General features: G+C 31.0%; 1 protein-coding gene across 16 annotated transcripts in view; it reads right to left on the reverse strand.

Annotated features, from left to right (window-relative positions):
• Positions 1 to 7577: 7577 nt before the first annotated feature.
• The window catches only part of LOC134687410 (CUGBP Elav-like family member 2), a 66675-nt gene continuing 50841 nt past the window's right edge, over positions 7578 to 23411 (reverse strand). For 10 of the 16 annotated variants that reach the window (XM_063547678.1, XM_063547686.1, XM_063547681.1 and 7 more), the window contains 7 exons: positions 21606 to 21674; positions 19441 to 19470; positions 18115 to 18297; positions 16581 to 16655; positions 15387 to 15530; positions 12402 to 12542; positions 7578 to 9613 (listed from right to left, as the gene is read on the reverse strand). In XM_063547678.1, the coding sequence (XP_063403748.1) occupies positions 12415 to 12542; positions 15387 to 15530; positions 16581 to 16655; positions 18115 to 18297; positions 19441 to 19470; positions 21606 to 21674 (629 nt within the window). In that variant the 3' untranslated portion in view covers positions 7578 to 9613; positions 12402 to 12414. The remainder of the gene's footprint in view (positions 9614 to 12401; positions 12543 to 15386; positions 15531 to 16580; positions 16656 to 18114; positions 18298 to 19440; positions 19471 to 21605; positions 21675 to 23411) is intronic. The other 6 variants (XM_063547689.1, XM_063547687.1, XM_063547684.1 and 3 more) reach the window with 3 other exon arrangements.

Here is a 23411-nt window from a genome sequence, read left to right on the forward strand (position 1 = left end):
CGACAGATTATTTCTGAAATGATCAGGATATATAGCCAAGTTTTTTTATGTTGATCATTTTAGAAATTTCCTAAAAATTTAGCTTCTATTTTTTTCTTCACAATGGCAAACCACTGCTACAAATCAAAATTTCAGGGACAATACCTCCAACACTGGTCCATATATTTTTATCCACCTATCAGGGCAGTGGCGGATTCAGAAATTTTCATAAGTGGGGGCCCACCGACTGACTTTTGAGGGGCCCCGCTCCAGTCACGCTTCAGTGATTCCCTTTATAAGCAACCAAATTTGTTTTCAGCAGTTTTTTTATCATGAAAGAGTGGCAATGGAATGTTAAGAGATAAAACTCAGCTGGGACAATAACTTTAAACCAGGCAAACATTTTAGGGTATAGCAATTGTTGTGCAGATTATTTTAATCCGGTCAATTTTTCGCTATGGGCTGTAGTAAAGATAAAATCCAAAGCTCGTTTGACCCAAAGTTATTTTTTACAGACAGTATTGTAACGCAGGTTAATTAACCTGGACTAAAATCGCAAAATTAACAGACGACATACCCTACAGACGAGACAGGAAAACTTTGATTCAATCCGTTGTGCAGTTTCAAAGAAGATTGTAAAATAAAGGTTAAAGGGGGATAGGAGACCAATAAATGGACAATGGACCAAAAGTGATTCAACATTCTCTCTGTCACCAAAGAAAAATAGATGGACAATAGAACCCAAAGTGAACCAACATTCTATTGGTAACCAAAGACGAATAGATGAAAAATAGAACACAAAGTGATCCAACATTCTCTCTGCAACCAAAGACGAATAGATGGGAAATAGAATCCAAAGTGATCCAACATTATATCTCTGCTACCAAAGACAAATACTAGTAGATGAACAAAAGAACCCAAAGTGATCAAGCATTCTCACTGCTACAAAAGACGAATAGATGGACAATAGAACCCAACGTGATCCAGCATTATCTCTGCTACCAAAGACGAATAGATGGACAATAGAACCCAAAGTGATCCAACATTCTCTCTGCTTCCAAAGACGAATAGATGGACAATAGAACCCAAAGTGATCCAACATTCTCTCTGCTTCCAAAGACGAATAGATGGACAATAGAACCCAAAGTGATCCAACATTCTCTCTGCTTCCAAAGACGAAAAGATGGACAATAGAACCCAAAGTGATCCAACATTATTTCCTCTTACCAAATACAAATAGATGGACAATAAAACACAGAGATCCAACATGATCTCCTCTTACCAAAGACGGATAGATGGACAATAAAACACAGTGATTCAATAATATCTCCTCTTACCAAGGCTGTGTGTTGAAGGCCGTACTTTGACCTACTAGTATAATGATTTACTTTTAAAAATTGTGACTTGGATGGTAATTGGCACACATATCACACCTTTTTATTTCTCTATATTACCAATATTTTGCTTCCCAGACCACCAGTCTTTGCATTTATCAGTATGTAGACGACTAGAAAATTTTAATCGGAATGTTTTTGATTTGACATGGCAGGGTATCAAACCCAGCTCTCATTGAACTCCTGGTGAGCATCACCTTCGCTACACAGGGCTACTGAAGCTTTTAAGTTGTCATATTGTATACCTGCTGATGTTGAACTAGGAGATAATGTTATTTTAAAAGCCCCATCTCATTAGACAGATTGAGGTCCATTTTAATGGGTCTGATTATTTTTAAATACCTTTTGACAATACTTTTGGTGGGGTTCCTGTTGCTTAGTTTTTAGTTCTTGATAATGTGTTTTGTGTGCTGTTGTTCTTATTTTGCCATGGCATTGTCATAGTATAAGAAGATGTGGTATGAGTTTGAATATCTGTTTGGTAAATGTTTGCCTCTCCTTTTGTTCATTTTATTTTATTTTTTACAAACATGTATTATAAAATAACAACAAACGACAAATTTTCAACTGTTTATTGGCATACTGATTCTGTACAATGCCAAACCACAACAAAATGCTGAACTATACCAAATAGTGGTTTGTAAAACAACCTCAACATATAATGCTTGTCCCACCCCATAAAAACAGAATCAAATAGTGGCAAATAACAGTCTATTCAACAACTATTTGAATACCTTATTAAAAAAAGGCTCATCAGAGTGACATACAATCAGTTTGAATTTGTGTTGGCAATCTTTTTTATTCTAATGAGATTTCAATTTCAATTATTGCTAAAAGATGAACAGATTGGCCATTTTGAAAAGGTAGCCAGAAATGTCTTTCAGGTAACCTTATACAAATGGACAGATTGTCATTCACTTAAGAATTTTACTGGTGCTATGATATGACATTCATCTCTCATAACACTTCAATAGATTGGTACAAAAATCTGGCAAGCAGTTGACCATTTGTTTGTATAACACATTGATTTGAAAAAGATAAAAGTTCAAGATATTTCTGACAATATTATAAATATAATATTTAAAGTAGCCTAATTTTTCTGCTATGCAAAGAGTATATGCTGCCTTAAGTATTTGATGAAAAAATAGTTGATAACATTGAGATAACTTTTAAAATGCTCAAACAACACATTATGTTATTTTGTGATTTTTTTAACTAGAATATAAAATGCTTGAGTGTCCCTGATAAGTTTTCAGTGTTTAAAATTGCATTATTTCATTAAACAAATAATTATCATGGAATTTGAATGGTAATTTAATATACAATTATACTGTCCTGAATCAAACAAAGTTTAATCATGACATCATGACATTGTCACCTATTTAGCTTTTTTAAAACTATTTTGATTATAAAGATTTTATTTTTTTTTGTATTTATGATTCAACTACAGCACCCTGCTTTACTATAAAATGAACTAAAACATTCACATATAATTGATTTAATGCTTCAATACAAGATAAACCTATCGCCATTAAAACTCCAAAAAATCCCTTAAATTTTTAGGAATATTTGAATTGATTGTTTGTATTTATTTTTTGATTTTATATAATTTAACTTCTTACAGAACAATTGAATACCAAGTATAAGAAATACTGCTTTGTTTACTTTAAACATACACCATATATCATATTGCATAAAAATAGATATGTTTGTCATAATGTTGATGAAAGATTGTAAATATTGTATACCTATAAAATTCTTAGATGTCAATTAGTATCTTACTGAAACACCGGAAAAATTGTTACCCAAGTTACAAAAATGTAACATATATTGCTTATAAATATTTGTGCACCTCTTACATATTTAAAAGTCTAATGTACAACCATCTACAGTCATGGTGACCAAATGTCTGAATTGTTCTAAAATATATGTCCTTGTGAAGCAGGAAAAAATGAAGCAGAAATAATGCTGAAACAAGTTACGGTCTTAAAATTTCTAAACATGATCCTTCCTTATCACTTGTCACTGTATATCTGCTTATTCATACTGTAACATAATTTGGACTGTTTGATGATTGTACATAAAACTTTTCAACAGTTTAAAACAATTGTTGTTACACGACATAAGGAACAAGGCATATTCGTGTTAAGCATTTTTTCACATTTAACAACAGTTAACACTGAACAACAATGCACTCTATGGTCTCTGAAATTATGCTAAAAGTTTACCCTTTAAATAATGAAGACACTTCATCAAAAATTTATAATAAAAGTCACATGCAATGTAACTGATCATAAAACAGACTGATGTTGTATCTAAGTATCGAAGACTACGTACTGCCATATCGAAATTTCATTTCATCTTCTAAATCTGAGATCATCAAAATATGCCATGAAACAGTACTCGAGTTTTTGTAAAAAATAAAATAATTGGGTTTCCTTTCAACCATTTAAAATTATTTTAATAACATTATAAACATATGATTGCCTAATAGACTACATCATTACCCTGTTCAAATGACTGTATAAACTTCATGTTCCTAGTAGAAAAAGTTAAAAGTAAATTAATAGCGAATTAAAATCTATCATCTTCATCGAAGTTAAATGGTTAATTAAGACTAGATCCAAATAATGTATATTGACAATTAACCATTAATTAATATAATGTAGAATCCATTTTGGTGTCAGGGTAGCCATTATATCATTTTGTTAGGTGATGAAATTAAAATGATTCAATTCAAATTTACAACTTAAAAAAAATACTGTAAAAGCTGTCAGCAAACAAAAAATATCCTCCAACTATATAATGAATGATTGACTTTAAAATACTGTATTTGTTGATTATCTGTTTAAAAACATAATTGGTGGTAGCTAGCAGCAAAGGATTATGGGTAAAATAGAATTAAAATTCAGTTTCAGCACAATAAAGCACTATTTGATGCTGGTCTTGTTTTTCTTTTATTAGAAAGTTAAAGCACAATAGTATCTATATATACACATTAACAAGACTCATTTGATATGTAGTTTTCATAAAAACAATAATTTTATTTCTTTCTTTAAACAACCCTAAATAAAACTCTAACAGCTTATCACATAATAAAGTTGTGCATTAAAAAAATATTTACCAAATCACATCTAACTACCAGATCCAGCATTTTTCTGATTTTCTTTATTTCATGTATCATTGGAGTTGGTTGGAATATTGAATTGTCCTTCTTTAGTATACACATTTCATTTAATAATTTTAAAAATTTGCAATTGTGTTACACCACAAATGTCAATCATACAAATCGATTGATTAATTATGAAGTATTGTATTATTATTCACAGAAAATCATGACAACCTGTACCAGACTACTTTAATATGCTATTTTTGATATATAAAAATGAGAAAAATGTTGGACCTGGCAACCTAATTTAAACTTGTAAGGGACTGAATTTGCATTAAACATATACAATCTTACTGATTCACTGAGCAAACAAAAAAACATTAATATACAACAAAATCAACCAAAAACTAACCAAGTTAAAAAAAAACACCAAAACAAAACTTGAGACTCTTAATAAACTTAAAATATTACTAATATATATGGTCAAATGTGCCACTTCAAGTCCACGGAACACAAACAAACTGACTAACAGAGAATTCTTAAATGGCATATGATAATATACAAATGTTTTAAAATTAAAAACCAGAAGGCAGATATGACTAACAGAACAACTCATAAAAACATTTATGATATAACAAAGAAGAGAAGAAAGATTTTGTGTTAGTTTGGGGATGCTACATTTCCTATTCTATACCATTTACATTTTATTACGTTGGGGACTAGACTGATTTTAATACCAGGAGTGATTACCTAAATTCAATTATGAGGGATACAAGTTTCTGTTAAACTAAAAGAAGAGGTACTTGTTTTGTGTAAAATTGATATTTTCCATTAGGATAAAAAGAAGAAAAAAAAGACTTTTGATATGATTTGCCATTCTATTCTACTATGTAAATGTTTGGCACTCAGGATAACATTATTGCAAAGTGGTCCCTGTTAGACAAATAACTGAATATGTAAAAGGACAAATATGCCTGTGCATTTAAAGCCAACAAAAAAATAACTAAATGTTTCTACTTTTCAATTAAAGCTAAAAATAGACTTGAAATGACACACTTTTAGCATCCTAACTACTGACCTTTGAACAAAAATAAGACTTGTTTTGATTGGTTCCTCCCTGGTAAAACTAGCTCTGTCTGGGACAGACTACAAACGACACGGTCAACAATACATCCGACATGTATTCCTGAGAAATTCCAGCAGCTATCATGCTCTTTGATTCATGAATATTTTTAAATGATGTAGGCTTTAACTTTATGATAAAAAACAAAAGGATTAACTTGAAATAGAAGAAAACAAAGAACTTTAATTGTTAGGGCTATTATGTAGTAAGCTTTTCAGAAAACAACCCAGAGCTATCACATTCAATAAAATCTGTTCTATTCTGTTCTGAATTATTCTAGAAATCTTACTTTAAACATTTCTTTAAAACAAGATTCTGGAACGTTTGAAGAACATATCCAAATAGAAAGTTAACATATATCACATTTTTCTCATTCAACTTAAAAACCTAGTAAATATATATCACATTGAAAAACACAATAAGGCACTTAAACAAAAATTGAATTCAAAACAAGATTGTCACCAATTTGAACTTTTGTTAAATAAATATTAACATAAAATTTGCATAATTGTATTTTGATTGCATTCTAAAATTATTTAATATTAAATGATTTTAAAATCTATTAGTCTGGTCTATAATTAGTTTGTTTCCCCTGGTAGAGGATGCTCCTATGCATTTGAAATTGAATTCATGAATCAAAGATCATAACAGCTACTATCCATATGTTACAAGATTCCATAATTGTATTTTTAGTTTGAAATTTCAAACACAACACTCACGATATATATAAAGAGACCATACATGTGATGGACTGTGAAACTCAGATCAGGAGATTTGGAAATTTTTGTCAGGAGATTAGGACTCAGATCAGGAGGTTTTTTATCGACACAAATTTTGGTCGTAAATGTAACCGTATGATGTAGAAATTGTGTTTTTTCTACAAATTGTAATATGTTTATAGTACCCTTATTGCCTTTCTATTTGAATTAAATAAAATGTTAAGAAGAATCTGTTTCCTGTTTAGTTTTGTTTTGTTTTTGATAAATGATTGTTCACTGCTTGCAAATAAATCATTATATCTTTTATTCATGTCTCCATCTCCTTATCATTGGTAAATGTATAGACAAATAAGAAAGAAATAAGCTGTACATGTTTGTTTGCAACATCATAAATTAATTAAAAAAATAACAAACACTAACAGTAGTACTGCATGGCTTTTAAGCATTATGAAAGTCATATTTGTAGAAAACTAAAAAAGAGTTAAACAGTGTAAAATGTTTTGCTATTTCTAGCTTACACAATCAAATGTTATATATTCTAACATCTACTTTTCTCAATCCTAAGATTTTATAATCCCAATTAAACTAATTAGAACTTTTATCAGTCCATGGAAGTATTATATTGATTCAATATAATACTTCCATGATCAGTCTAAGTGTTCATATTATTTATTCCAACCCCATATGTTATAAACAGATTTGGAATATAAACTTCAATTTGATCCTTGAAAGGAGGTCTAATTTGCTAAAATAATTTATAAATTTATATTTTTTTATTTGTCCCAAAACATTTAAATTCATTTAATCAACATCCTTTTATGATTATTTGATTAAAATATTAATCATTTATAGTCTTTTTATAATTTACATTTTTAAAAGCAAAATAACTGAAAACAGGATAAAACAAAGGGAAGTAACAAAAATGTATTTCAATATTCCCAATACACATCGTTTTTATAACACAACGGCAGTTAGCCATAGGTAAACATCGTTGATTACCAGTATGTTTGACACCCAAGCTGTCAAGTAGAGCCATATAATTATACATCTTCTTTGATGTACAGGTAAAATTTTACACAGGTGTCAATTACACCCGTACAGTAGTAAGAAATGATCAAATATGGCGTCTGAAATTTTTCATTTACGAAATATTTCATACACGGGAGTTTTTTCTCCTAAACGGGAGGACGGGAGGAGACCCCTGAAAACGGGAGTTTTGTACTCCCGTCGGGAGGTTCACATGTATGAGAGACTAAATATTTCCTAAAACAAAAAATAAAGTGTCAAAACAACCATTTTTTTTATCATGTGCATGTAATTAGTCACAAAAAAACAAGATTATATATAATAAACAACATCTTTTGATTTTAACTCACACAATATCAACAAAATTTAACATTACAACTCCATTTTTTAAATGATAAATGTTTCACACTGCAAACATATACCATATTTATTTACACACACATATATATATACTTACAAGTTATATATATATAACTGACAACCATGTTAGCAATTTTGATCAAGTATCACAAAACATTGACGCATTATGAACTTGATAAATTATGATATGGGTTCTGAAAAAGAACCTGATTGATATGAAAAGAGTTCCAATGACTCTGATAAAAAATATTAAAGTTCAATAGAACCTTTTGATTATTCAATGAATGATCTAAAATTAACAACCATATGGCTTTTATAAACATGAACCACAACCTCTGAACTGATACAGTATGATATAAATACAAGTGAATCGGATGAAAAATAAATAATATGGCTATAACCATTATGAACAATCCTTACAAAATATACACATAATTTCAGTTGTTGTATCTTGTAAACTTTGACAATCACGATCCTTCCAGAATTTAAACAAAAGGTTAATATAAAATTAAATGAAAATTCAATTCCCATTTACAGTCAATTTGAAAAAAAAAAAGAATGTGTGTAAATAAAGTCCCCCAAAAAATCTACAACAGTTGTTAAACATTAAAGAATTTTTAAATTATCTATAAGATAAATGAAGAAAAAAGCGCAATAGATTAAAAGCTAAATACCTTGCGAAATGTTCAATTTGATTGAAAAAAATTGAAAAGTTCTGAAATGATAATCACTGCCTTTCTCACTTTTCTATGAAGGACTACACAGGTACACTTTTTAACAAAGACATTTCTTAAAACTGAAGTTAGCTGCACTATTTGAAATGAAAAATAAAAACAAATATTTACATAAGTATCACAACTGTAAAAAGTTTTTCTAATTTTAAAAATGCTTAATAACAAGCACAAGAAACAAATACAGACGTTTAAGGTGGTACCTAACACTACAGGGAGATAACTCTGTAAAGTCAGCTAAACGTTTTAATTACATTGTGTTGTAAAAAGGATATCAAGCTTCTCAATGATCAAAATTGGTGTTTGTCAAACTGCTATATAACCAGTGTAATTTTTCTGACAAAACGGTTGGTTCAAAATTTTTGAAACTTTTATATTTTTATACAAGGATCGAAGTAAGTACTTTGACAAAATTTTATGAAAATTTAACGAGCCAAATTAATTTTAGTGAAAGTGTTGGGTACCACCTTAAACCTTTTTCATACTTGTAGAGAAACTTAAAAGTAAAACACTACCTTAATCAACCCTCTTGCTTCATTTTTCTTTTAATAGAATCAGACTTCTAAAAGAATCTACTTGCTGCTTTAATACAAAAACTGAGTATGTAACATAAAAAAATATAACTTTGGTATCAAATTGCTTAAAATCGTGAAAAATTAAATGGCACTGATAAATTTATGACCTATTGGTCACATGATATAACTGAATATATCGATTAAAATAAAAATAAAAACAATCTTTTGATTATAACATAATCTTTGGTATATAAAATAACACATACATTTATTTTCTTGATTACACATAAGTATTTAAGCCATATGGTTGAAAATTTTTGTACACACTCATATTATTTCATAAATGCTGTAACAACTTTCATATACCACTTAAAAATTTCATGAATTTAAATTTATTAAACGACAGTAAAGCTTATCACTAACAAAAAATAAAATTATGTAAACGTTAAAACAATACTTAAACAGTACACAAACTTTTAAAACTTGATACAAGAAAACTTTAAGTGGTATATGAAGGAACCCTTTATACAAAACATAAACAAAATCTAATTGTCTTGATTTAAAGTTATTTCTGTATGACGCAAACACTTTCAGACAGGATGTGAAGGACAAATGAAGGACATCACGTCACTGACAAAGGAAACACCACTGTGTCATCTACAGAGAGAAGCAGACATATTAACTTATTGTAGCACAATCAATTGTGATTAATCTTTAAACAATACTCAAAACTGTATTTCAAATATTTATATACTACTGTTCATCAATTGGTCGAAAAAATATAATTTGAACATTTTTAAGATGCACACATTATCAAATCTTAGTCTATGCTTTTTTTTGTGTTCTTGTACAACCAACAGCACTTAATTGACTATGCTTACTCAAAATACAGTTTCAAGAATTACCACATATATATTAATATTTGTATCACACAAGATGTAGTTCTAGTTTTTTTTAAATTTTATTCTGTTTCAAAGGTTTCATAATCAAAATAAAAAATTTAAAGAAATTAAATAAAAATTAACAGTCTACTATAATTGGTAAAGTGTACTATGCCCCCCCCCCCCTTTTTTTAAATTTTGCTATGGATGTGAACCTTAGCCACAAGTAAAGGGTCCTAGTGTCAAAATGAACAACAGCAATAAAAGTTCTCTTTATTTGGCTTGGGTCTTGTCCAAAGTTGCTAGTTGTGGCAGAAATAAATACACTCTATAAGTTCTTCTCACAGAATACTATTGGAAACAAAATGATATGACAACTAAAACCCATTAAAAAATTGTTCGACAAAATTGTGTTTTTCACAACTAGAACTACAACTTTGTGGTACATCTGATTGTCTATCTACTATAAGGAGAAGGTATGATAAACCTTGATTTTGCCCTTTCAGTTTAAGTGTTTTTTTTTATTGCATTTAATAATAATCTGTCCAAGTAATGATCACTTATCCAATATTGTAGATTGTACTTTTGACATCTATGTCTTTATAATAGGAATTTATTGGGATTCTTTCTTGGGTTGCTGTCTCATTGTAATCACCCCAAAATGTTCATTAATTCCCTTATTTCAGACCCACATACACATATTATTTGGAATAAAACAGATTTTTCAGTTTTGCCTTAAACTCGAAAAATAGACTTTAAATTTAAATTTATCATTAATATTATTGTGACGGACTACTGATTTGTTAACAAATTTAATATGTTATATATATACTTGGGGATTTTTAAATTCCAAGTCCAAAGCAATATTATTTTTTTCATAACTTACAGATCTATCACCCTTACCAAAGTGTAATTGTTTTTTCATCAAGGTCCTTTTACCGTCCTTAATTATATTATTCATTCCAAGTTTAGTTTAAATTGATCTGGTCATTTAAGAAATAAAGATTACAAAGAAAAACTGAACAAGAGTGAATCTATGCTAAATGATAGAAATAGCTCTTACTCAAGGTCCAGGTGAGCATTAAAATAGCTTTCCTTTGACCTTGGCACAGGTGAGCTTGAAAGCAAAGTGACAGTGCAGATGCTGAGTGCTGACATTAAACAGAATGCTTGAAAAATGAAAAGCAGAAATCATTCCTAGCTGACACATAAACATATAATTCACACCACAACATGTACACATGAATACACGAATATATCATGCATCTTCATGGTCAAAATGCAAACAATTTATCAATTGTTACATAACATCAGGATTACGATTGTGTATAGCTTATTTTGTGTACTAAATAATATAATAGTTTGTCAAACTCATATTTAATGCATTCTTTAAGGACATCTGTAATAAATTATTCAATGATTTTCATTCTTAATTAATTTCATCAATTGCAAATCAGTGGCTTTCGGGATAAAGTGAAATATTCCCTCAAAATAGAAATACTGTGAAAGCAGATATAAAAATTTCTAATAACGAAAAAAATCTACGGGACAAAATATTTCTCCAAAGAAATTAAAATGAAAATCATTGAGAAATTACACAACTATGCAGAGAACTTTTTAGAGCAGATCCATAAATAACATACATAGAACCTTGAAAAATCTTATTAACTACTTTAAAGCCTATTTTGTGACATTGAAAATATAGCATTTTTTTTTAATTGCCTCTATTGATTGTAAACCTTTTTAAAGTGCCTTTTCTGGGTGCTATAAAGTTATAATGGATCAGCCCTGTTTCAAAACAAGAACAAATCAAGGAAAATATCTTTCAGTTGAATGCTTTAATCATAACTGATTTTATCAATCGAGTGTTGTTTTATAAAAATGTTGCATCTGTGATTTCCTTCCTATAATATAATTTTTCCAACATCTATCCTTTAAATTGCTTGACCGTTTTAACAGATAAGTCCAAGAAACAACAATGAAAGTAAAGTCAAATCAACAACATATAAAATTTGGTCTACTCCTTGTTTGTGCTGGAATACAATCTTCTGGTTCTTCTTGTAAAAGCATAAACACAGTCAAATGTATTGGTAATATATTTTTATCATTCATCAAGGCTACTTTCTGCAACTTACCTGCTAAGGCTAAGCCAGTTTGATTTTTAATCAGTGAAATTAGATTTTTTTTTTTAAAGAAGGCCCAAAACATTGCTTTGTAAAATTTATAACAATTTGTTGTAATTTTGAAAAAACAGAAATTTTCTTTTGGTGATGAAATATTTTTTCTCTATCATTCATGCGTAAATGCATTATAAACTAGTTTTTCTAGTGAAGTGTTCCCTTTTTATCCCTTTGGTATCTTTTGCCACTGTTTTCCCTTTTTTTTTTCAACACTATTGTCCTTGAAGTAGTATTATCCAAGTTCAAATTGGCTTAACCTTGTTATAAGTCCATGCGTTGCTTAATGACTTTATTTCAAAACCATTTTCATCTTCAAAATCAGTTTATATGAAATAGATCATGCTAACCTGAGATGCAATCTTGTGTGCATGTTTGAACACTTACGTTATTGCCTATATCAGTAAGGCTTGCCATCATTTTTTGGGCGTTTTAATTGAACCTTCAGTCTTTTCATTCCAATCTGGAAACCATTCATGGCTTGTATGGCAGCCTGAGCTGAGACTGGGTTGTCATAACTAACAAATCCTAAAAACCAAACAATATCCTTATATCATATCCAAAGTTTTTGCATCTTAATGTAAATTATTACAGATAAAATTTTATCTGATATTTTGTCAACCATATTATTTCAGTAAAAAAAATTTCAGATTAGGATGAAGGTTGGTACCTATTAAAACCCCGTTTCAACCAGCTGTAATTGATAGCACCTGTCCTAAGTCAGGAATCTGATGTTCAGTAGTTGTGGTATGTTGATGTGTTTTAAGTGTTTCTCTTTTTTTTTTATATTGATTAGACTGTCTGTTGAATGGTTTTACGGGCGTTTTGCATTTGCGCCGATCTGCATTTCATTTGCGCCGATTTTTTCTTTCATTTGCACCGATTTTTTTACAGGTAAATTACAGGTGAAAAGATATAAGAAGATGCGGTATGAGTGCCAATGAGACAACTCTCTATCCCAGTCATGTTATAGTTGTTTATTCTTTAGTTTTCTATAATATGTTGTGCTATGTGTACTATTGTTTGTCTGTTTGTCCTTTTCATTTTTAGCCATGGCGTTGTCAGTTTATTGTCGATTTATGAGTTTGACTGTCACTCAATATAAAAGCTATATATTTACATACTTTAAAACCAAGAAGTAAAAACCTAAGAGAAAAGCACTCTGTTAATGCTAAAATGAAGGATTCAAATCCATCAAAACGGGATACATTCAAATCATAAATCTGTTCTTGTCGAGTGTTTATAGGCAACACATTTAACATATTCCGTTAATTGTCGCTAACGAGGTCCATCTTTTCTTTGTCTGGCTTACGTACTGATGCGAGCATTTCTATAGAGTTTGCATTTTAACATACGTTACGGCCTGAATTTTCTTGATAAAATCCATTAAAACATAGTTCGGGTGCAGCTGCTCACAAATTAGGTGGATAGCGTTACATTGTGCATATATATGTACTTTGTCTGTAGGATAAGAATGTAAGACATTAGTCATCAGAAGGAGCGTCAGACATATTGACAAACGTGAAGCAGTCATCGATTTTATTTGGGGGAAGGAATGGTAACCCTAAACTAGAGGCTCTAAAGAGCCTGTGTCGCTCACCTTGGTCTATGTGCATATTAAACAAAGGACACAAATGGATTCATGACAAAATTGTATTTTGGTGATGGTGATGTGTTTGAAGTTCTTACTTTACTGAACGATTTTGCTTCTTACAATTATATCTATCATGAACTTTGCCCATTAGTAACAGAGAACTATATTTGGTAAAAATTTACATAAATTTACCAAATTAATGAAAATTGTTAAAAATTGACTATAAAGGGCAATAACTCCTAAAGGGGTCAACTGACCATTTTGGTCATGCTGACTTATTTGTAGATCTTACTTTGCTGAACATTATTGCTGTTTACAATTTATCTCTATCTATAATAATATTCAAGATAATAACCAAAAACAGCAAAATTTCCTCAAAATTACCAATTCAGGGGCAGCAACCCAACAACCGATTGACCGATTCATCTGAAAATTTCAGGGCAGATAGTTCTTGACCTGATAAACATTTTTATCCCATGTCAGATTTCCTCAAAATGCTTTGGTTTTTGAGTTATAAGCCAAAAACTGCATTTTACCCCTATGTTCTATTTTTAGCGGTGGCGGCCATCTTGGTTGGTTGACCAGGTCACGCCACACATTTTTTAAACTAGATACCCCAAAGATGATTGTGGCCAAGTTTGGATTAATTTGGCCAAGTAGTTTCAGAGGAGAAGATTTTTGTAAAAGATTACTTTAATTTTCGAAAAATGGTTAAAAATTGACTATAAAGGGCAATAACTCCTAAACGGGTCAACTGACCATTTTGGTCATGCTGACTTATTTGTAGATCTTACTTTGCTGAACATTATTGCTGTTTACAGTTTATCTCTATCTATAATAATATTCAAGATAATAACCAAAAACAGCAAAATTTCTTCAAAATTACCAATTCAGGGGCAGCAACCCAACAACCGATTGACCGATTCATCTGAAAATTTCAGGGCAGATAGATCTTGACCTGATAAACATTTTTATCCCTTGTCAGATTTGCTCTTTATGCTTTGGTTTTTGAGTTATAAGCCAAAAACTGCATTTTACCCCTATGTTCTATTTTTAGCCGTGGCGGCCATCTTGGTTGGTTGACCGGGTCACGCCACACATTTTTTAAACTAGATACCCCAATGATGATTGTGGACAAGTTTGGTTTGATTTGGCCCAGTAGTTTCAGAGGAGAAGATTTTTGTAAAAGTTAACGACGACGGACGACGACGGACGACGACGGACGACGGACGACGACGACGACGACGGACGCCGGACGCCAAGTGATGAGAAAAGCTCACTTGGCCCTTCGGGCCAGGTGAGCTAAAAATGGGATAGTCATTTACCAATGTTGCTTAATTTGTCTTTATACTCTATGCTCAGCTCATGTAAAAGTATCAACTTACCTGTAACTTACCTGTAAATCCAATTAGGAGAAAAAATAAAATTGGCGCAAATGAAAAAATGAAATCAGCGCAAATGCAAGAATGAAATTTTTCAAAATCGGCGCTAATGTCATATGCCCGGTTTTACACAAGTCATATTTCTTAAATTGTTTGTTAATAAATTTAGAAATAATTACAAAACAACTCTCTCAGGCAAAGTTGACCTCAAATGGATTTGGCTTTAATTTTTATGTCCTTTTAGGGTTTATATATAAAGCATTTTAAATGCTTCGATTCAAAGATTCCTGATCCAAATGGCACTATGAAAAGAATAAAGGGCTTTTTCATAAAAAAAAAAATTCTCAATGACATAAAATATTCCATGAAATCTTGTGTCTATTAATAAATGCTTACCAAAACATTTGCTGAGATTTGTCTGTTTATCAATAAACACTTTAGCAGAGATCACACTCCCAAAAGGAGAAAATGTTTGTATTAAATCACTGTCTGTAAATTCTTGTGGTAAATGATAGATGAATAAGTTGGCTCCTTCAGGTCCTGCAAATATAAAGGGAAATGTGTAACAAACTGTACTAGTTAAAATACTATGTTTACTAAAAATTTTACTTTTTAAACACTTTGTTCCATATAATAAAAGAGTTTTCTATGTTATGAATTTTTGAATGAGTCAACTTAAAATAATGTTTTCATGACATGTTTCTTGTTTCAGCAAAAGCCTGTGAGAGTTTTCACATGTTTATTATATCCATTTTTGGGGCACTTTATAGCTTTCTGTTCGATGTGAACCAAGGCTCCATGTTGAAGACCGTACTTTGATCTATAATGGTTAACTTTTACAAATTGAGATTTGGATGGAGAGTTGTCTCATTGGCACTCATGCCACCATTTTGTATATTTAAATAATTCTGTAAATGCTGCAATGCCCTTCATAGGCCGTTGATTGATAGATAAATCATCTATATAAAGTAAAATATTGTGTCTAAATAGCACTTTTGGGGTGTAATTTTTTCTATAATGTATAACTACTACTGTGGAATGTTATCCCCAAAAATATCAAAGTTACTGGCTTTATAAAAGTAAGGAAATGTAGTATAACTGCAAATGAGACAACTCTGTACTAGAGACCAAAAAAGGTAGAAATAACAAGCACCACCACTAGAAATTATTATCTCTGTAGGATTAAAAAAAAAATATGGTTTTGAGTCTGAAATAGGTTTTGTAGTGTTTTGGAAAAGTAGTGGTCCAGTTGATTATGATTACCAAAAATCAGACAGACCTACTAGTAATGTATTTATTTTTTATATCATTTGTTAGAGAAATAAAATCGCAAGCCAACAGAAAATGTTTGCTTTAACAGTATTTCACCTAGGGCTGTTCCATTAAAACATACATGGTACTGATTGAAAGTACATTGAAATAAGGACCAACCCCCACAGAAGCCTTGCAAAAGAGCATACATTTAAATGATGCAACATATTTCACACTCATCCAATATTGCAAATCTAAGTTGTTTACATGGGTCCCATACATATGTTTAAATGGAACAGTTCATAACCCCAATGTATGTTTTAATGGAACACCCCTTACCCTCTGATTGTTTACCAGCTGCAGAATTCTGTTGGATCTGTGCTGTTGTTGTATTAAATGAATTTGGGAATGCTGCTGTAAAAAGAGAAAACAAGTCTGTTAATACATCTGATCTATGAAATAACTTCATAAAATTGAGAAGAGAAATGGGGAATGTGTCAAAGAGACAACAACTCAATTATAGAGCAGAAAACAATTTGTTTTAGTACCTAAACATAAAACTGAATTTCCAAAGCTTCTTTTTTAATTTTACACATGTTATAGTCTCTTCAATTTCATCTCTACCTTTATCTTTTAATTCTAAAGAATTTTGGATGCAAGTCTTGTTTAAACATTAATCTAAGAAACACTGCACACAGACAATATATAGACTTTACTGTTGTGATAACATGGTATTTATACTGCTTATTTTGATTAAGAATATAAAGCATATATAACTGTATAGTGATAAATACAAACAAAAATAAATATCTTCTGTTTAAGTTTAATAATGACTGGTGTTAAAAGCTATACACTATATAACTTATCTTTATCATTTCCAAGGACGAAGAAAGAGTCAAAACAGAAAGACCTTTGTCAAAGGCAAAATCTAAAGCTAAAACACATCAAACAAGTGAACAACAAACTGCCACATTCCTGAATTTGTACAGGCATTTCCTTATGAAGAATATAGTGGATAAAACCAGGTTTACAATGCCTTAAAACATCATCTGGTCTTGGGATGTTCAGAAAGATGCTTGTTTGTATGCAGTTATAAGAAGATATGATATGAGCTGGCTGTCATACAAATTGACCTTAAACAAGTGAATATTAATACATCAGTGAACCAATTTGGTGCTAAAAATTCTCTGTAATAAGTCTGCAACAGTTTAAAAATTAAGTTGTTATAAGAAACCTACAAAAGAGAACAAAATTCATCTTCAATTTCATGTTTGAATGTTCCAAAATCAATCAAAGTCTTATGCATGGACATGCATATGTGCACTTGCATAAGGTGTATACTATGCAGTTCATGATTTTCTTCAGACAACAGCATTATTTCTTATAACCTGGCGTTTCATATCTGTGACCCCTTATTCTAATTTAAGTGTTGCATCTCAATATGACCTTTATTTTAAATTCAGTGTAAGTGTTGCATCTCAATATGACCTCTAATTTAAATTCAGTGTAAGTGTTGCATCTCAATATGACCCCTTATTTAAATTCAGTGTTAGTGCAAACTGTATATTTTCCTAGCAAACAATTACATCTCTCACCTTGAAGAAGTGACAAAACAAAATATTTATGAGTAACCAATTATTTTTATATCAGAATTGTAAAATCCTTTGTTCCTATGTTCTTTTACAAAGCAGAATAGATTTAATTATGCACCTTACTTCAAACAGCAATAGCTGACAAAAAAATAATTGGTTAGACTCATGTGCAGAATGGTAGCATAGTTACTATATGATAAGCAACACCTATAGCCGTCACACCTGAGAAATTGACGGTAAAATGAACGAACCTTTACCTGGGCTGAGTAAACCACACAAACCTGCATATTGTTGTATCCCTGTGTAAGCCTGGCTAATGGTATCCATCCCTGAATGGTTTGTGGAACCAAGGCCATTAACAGCATTCTGTAGATGTGTAGCACTAATATTGTTGTTGCCAAGACTCTGTAAATTAGCGGCAAGGCCAGGCAATGATGATGTTGTAGTCGTACCCGTCAATGATCCTGCAAAAAATATTTTTTAATAATTTTTTATGAAATTTACACATTTCTTTTCGGATCAATCTATGCAGTGCTGACATTTTAAACTTATTCATATAGTACTAATATCAAATAAAAGTTTTTATTCCAATTCCTGAAATCTTTGATACAGCAAAATTAATATATCATGAAATAATGTTCTATGATTTAAATCAAGTGGGTCTTGAAACAAAATGTGATTGTTAAATGTTTTTTAAGATATATTAAATTGTACCTTTTCAAAAATTGATTTGTTTGTAGTAAAATATCATTATATTCAGAAAAAAAATGCAAAAGTTTAGAATCTGTTTATACGTTTTTTTGAGGACTGGTACCCATTTAATTTTGCATAGATACTAATGAATGTTTTAAAGCTTATCTGTACCATTTTAGCATGAACTCAAGCACTACCCCTGCCCAACTGTGTTTATGTGTCACTGCAAATTGTAATTCTTGAATTATATACCAAAGATATTAAACTACTTGTGATTTCAGTTTTCAAATTTTACAAATAACAAAATTACAAGAAGAACAATGTAATTAAATATTGCAGCTAACTGGCACCTATTTTTATCATTCATACAAGTGAGAGGTTAAGCGCTATAAAACCAGGTTCAATCCACCTTTTTCTACATAAGAAAATGTCTGTTCAGGACTATGACAGTTGTTATGCATTTGTTTGATGTGTTCGAGCTTTTGATTTTGCCATTTGATTAGGACTTATATCTAGAAATTGACTATGATGGTCAGTTGAAAACAAAACTTCACGACAAAAGAGATGATTTCAGCTTCCCAATTGTGACCTTTTCATTTTTAAACCAAGAGTTCCAAATGGTAAAGTTGAAATCATCACTTCATAAATTTTATGGATGCAATCATGAGTTGGTTGACTGTTGCGACTGTCGTACAAGCGAGAGGTTTAGCGCTATCAATTTATCATGTGTTGTAGTAAACTGGAAACCAGTCAAGTTATTTCACTGTTGCAATGAACAATCCATTAGGCACCAGTTAAAAGCAATATCCAGTGTATGAGACAAATAGTGAAATTGTCAAAACAGGAGTGTGAAAATACCAATTGTTAAGTGCTGTTTTTATTTTTTTTCAATTAACCCTCAAGCCAAGTCTCACCTATATTTCCATTTGGTCTGTGTCCAAAAGCTAGATAGGAAAGCGAATTTATCATAATCAAATTAACTGTATTTGCTCTCTCAGTAAAATTTTGGAATAACTTATTGGCATCAAAATCTAATTATAGAGGGAGCAGAAATCCTTATAACCCAACCGTTCATAACATAATTGCAATTGACCTTCTTATATTTTTTTAAAGTTGATATCATCTTTCTAACTACATGCATTAAGGAATATTATAATTGGCTTTCAATTCTTTAAATCCAACAATCTTTGATGTAAAATTAACCATTTCTTATTTCATATATTTTTTGGAGCCATTTCACCAAAATATTTTTATCATTAAAATTCAATTATGATTCTTCTCAAGTGGAAAGATTGAAAAAATGTAGCTAATGTATATCATGCCACACTTATTAGAAATTTTATCATTTTGATCTGATAGTTCGTGGGTCAAAAATTAATTCAGTAACAAAATCATGCTCTTTTCCTTGATATCAGAAATTTTTTGGTAAAAATCCTAAAAGATGAAAATTCAACAGATGACAATCAAATACCTGGATTTAGATAACTACACTGGACTACATAATACAATGCACAATGCCAAACAAACAAACATTTTAAAAATTTTAAACATAGTTTAGTCATTGTTTTTCTTCAATTATTCTGCACTGAAACCGTATATATATTAAAACTGTTTATGTTTTACATGAAATACCAAGTTCATTTTCCGAAACATTAATCAATTTGCACCTGAAAATCCTTTCTTTTAGCATAACATTTTTTATTGACGTTACCATGACAACATTTTACAATATAGACTACGGAGCTACTATATTTAGCTATCTCACCTAAACTGTTTCCTCTATTGTTAAGTCCTTACATTAAAGAACAAAACTTTTCAATCAATACCGTTTTTGTTAAATTTGACATATTAAACAATTTATGGCTTCAGTGGTAAGGATTATGTCAGATGATAAATGATCTCTCTTTTAAAGCTAAATGATGCTTATAATTTTGTTTAACGATAATCAATGTATTGAGTCAAAGTTAGTTGATTTGAACTTTATTTTATTCATTTATCTTTAAATGTCTTGCGTTTGTGGTAAATAAAAATATCATTTTTAGGTCATATATAACAGATTTGCATGTTCAAAGTTAAAATACACTGATTATAAAACGATTATCCAACTCCAATTATTAAGATGATCAACTATAATTTGTTTCCCTATTGCACTAGTTTACCTTACAAGACAAACATATCCTTGTAAGACCTTTCTGAAGAGACCAGTTTATCAAACTGTTGAGAGATTTGTCTCCCCTGTAGGCAATTTTGAAAGTATGAATTCTTATTTATGCATTGTTTTCAGATGACTTAATTATCATTAACAGCACTTTCTTTTTAAGACTTGGTTGTTGGCAAGACTTAGTCTAGCTAATTATGCTGCCTGTCCCAACTGATTAATGTTGATAGCAAAGAAATTAAAGAACCTTTGGAGAGAAAAGTCATATACCCACACTGCAACTTAATAAGTAAGTCCACGTCCAAATAATGGCCCCCCATTTTTTATCATTCTGATTAAACAATCTATATTAATTTGTTATAAATGAGTGGAAACTTGATTCATTTTTTTTGTGTTTTAATGCCACTTTTAAGCACCCCTTTTGGGGTGATAAGTGGCTGCCAGTTTTTATTGGTGGAGGAAAAGAGAGTGCCAGAGAAAATCACTGACATTTGATAGGAAAACTGATAATCCCGACAATTGAAGATTGGAGTTTAGTGCACCCTCACAGGCAGGGTTCCAACTTACAACCTCAGTGTTGACTGGCTATGGATTACAGTAGAACTTCTGGCCACCTTACAATTTTAGAGAATACCTTATAAACTTAAGGCTCTAAAAAACCTTTGATGTCTACCAGACTGAATCTAAATGTGTTTGTAACTTTGGCCAATTTGCAACATTAATCTGATTGATTGTTGGCAACAATCAGTGGCAAGTATTTCATGCATTTTCTGGAATTGTAGTATATCATTTTGGGCCAGGCGAGCAAAATATGAAGGCTACCCAATCCTACAACGACTTAATAAATGAACGACACTTAAAAAGGACAGAAAACCAGATAAGTGGACATCTCTTGAATTAACATAAAAAGCACAAACTCACCTGTGCTATTAGACATACCATTACCACCCAATCCTGACAGACTCTGGATACCTAATGCATTCAAAGCACCTGAAATTGTACAAAATTAAATTTAACTGTCTTAGTTATAAAGCTTTTAAAGATTTGATGAAACTATGGAACAATTCAGAAATTCAACTATGACCCTCTAAATTATGTTGAAAATTTTGAGCCACAAAACATTGAAAACAAAATTATATTCCCATAAATCTAAGCTTAATATCTATTTGTATATCATATGGTAACATTCAAATCTAGTTTATGCAATGATACGTGGCAATGCCTAATTGATGCTTAGCTATCCTTATGCTTCATATTATCTTGTAGAAAATTGCAGAGGAGGCATAGCTGCACAAGAGAAAAAAAATTTGTATCTGTATAATAAAGATTCATATATTTTAAAGTAAGAAGGGATAATTCATCCGAAAATTAGTTGCCCTCAGGAAATGTGTCAAATCAATGATACCATTTTAAGAACCATCTTATAAATCATTGATTGATTGATTGTGTTAAACACCACTTTCAGCACTATTGATGTAACATCATGGAGGCAAGCTGTTACTGGTAAAAGGAGTGCCCCTAAAGCCAAATAAAATAATATGTGTGGTTTCAGTTACATCTGAAAAAAGATAGGGTAGGTAGCTAAAAAGGGATTTTTTTTATTTTATGTTGTTGTTTTTTTACATTGAATTTATGGGAGCATCATTCTGACTTTAACAGTGCTTAATGAAAAATGACAATAAAATCTTAACCCTTTCAAGGCGAACAATGCGTTGAGGCATCCCCGTAGCCAGGCCGAACAATGTGTTGAGGCATCCCCGTAGCCAGGCCGAACAATGCTTTCAGGTATAGACAATCACGTGATAATCATATTTTTTTTGTCTTTTAACTCATTTCCCCCCGTAAAGCTACGTTTAACCAATACATATAGAGGTTTTCAGGAAGCTTGTATATCACAGTTAAAGAATACCAATTCTGACTGAATTTGATACCTTATATATACTTCAATACAATGAAAGATCGGTAGCGTCAACAAACAAATTAAGCCGCCGCCATTTTGTACAAGACATGTGATGCGAACATGTGATCTTTTTCTTCGAAAAAAGGTTATTTGGATTGAAAGTTGAATTTAATTTCATGAATATTTTGATTAACATTATGATACAAATTACGAAAAACGATTTTAAAAATTGCACGGAGAATAAAATCAAGTAATAATCCGACTTCCGTCGGCGCGGTAATTGGATTTTTCCCACGAGTGCAAAAGGTCGCACTCCTTTTATGGAAGTTCTAAATAAAACAATCCAATCACATTCCTCTCTCACTTGCCGATGTCAAGGACGCAAAATTATAGTAAATATTAGTAAAATGTCGTTTCATGGTCTGTATCGTGTCTGTAACATTCTGAGACACAAAAATGTCCGATAGTTCTGAGAACGAGTTTGAGGGATTTTCGGTGGGAGAAGTAGATCTTCTTGGTCAACGGTATGAAATGCATTGACCTCAAAATGACATCGGTGATGATTTCATGATCACTCCTGAAGTGATGTTGAAAGAGAAGGGGTCAGCGAACTTTCAGGCGAAAAAAATTACAGCTGGCAGATGTAAATATGTCCTCCAACAATGACTGATGGCACCAAGAATTTTATATATTGAAATTTGAAAGAGGTCTTCCCCATTCATCCCAGAAGTAACTGGTCCACAAAACATATGAGACCCAAAGAAGGATATTTTTTCCAGATGTTTCTATCTCACAACCAAATAATTGATAGTTATAATTAGATAAGA

This window comes from Mytilus trossulus, chromosome 10, assembly GCF_036588685.1.
Source record: "Mytilus trossulus isolate FHL-02 chromosome 10, PNRI_Mtr1.1.1.hap1, whole genome shotgun sequence".
NCBI classification, from domain to species: domain Eukaryota; kingdom Metazoa; phylum Mollusca; class Bivalvia; order Mytilida; family Mytilidae; genus Mytilus; species Mytilus trossulus.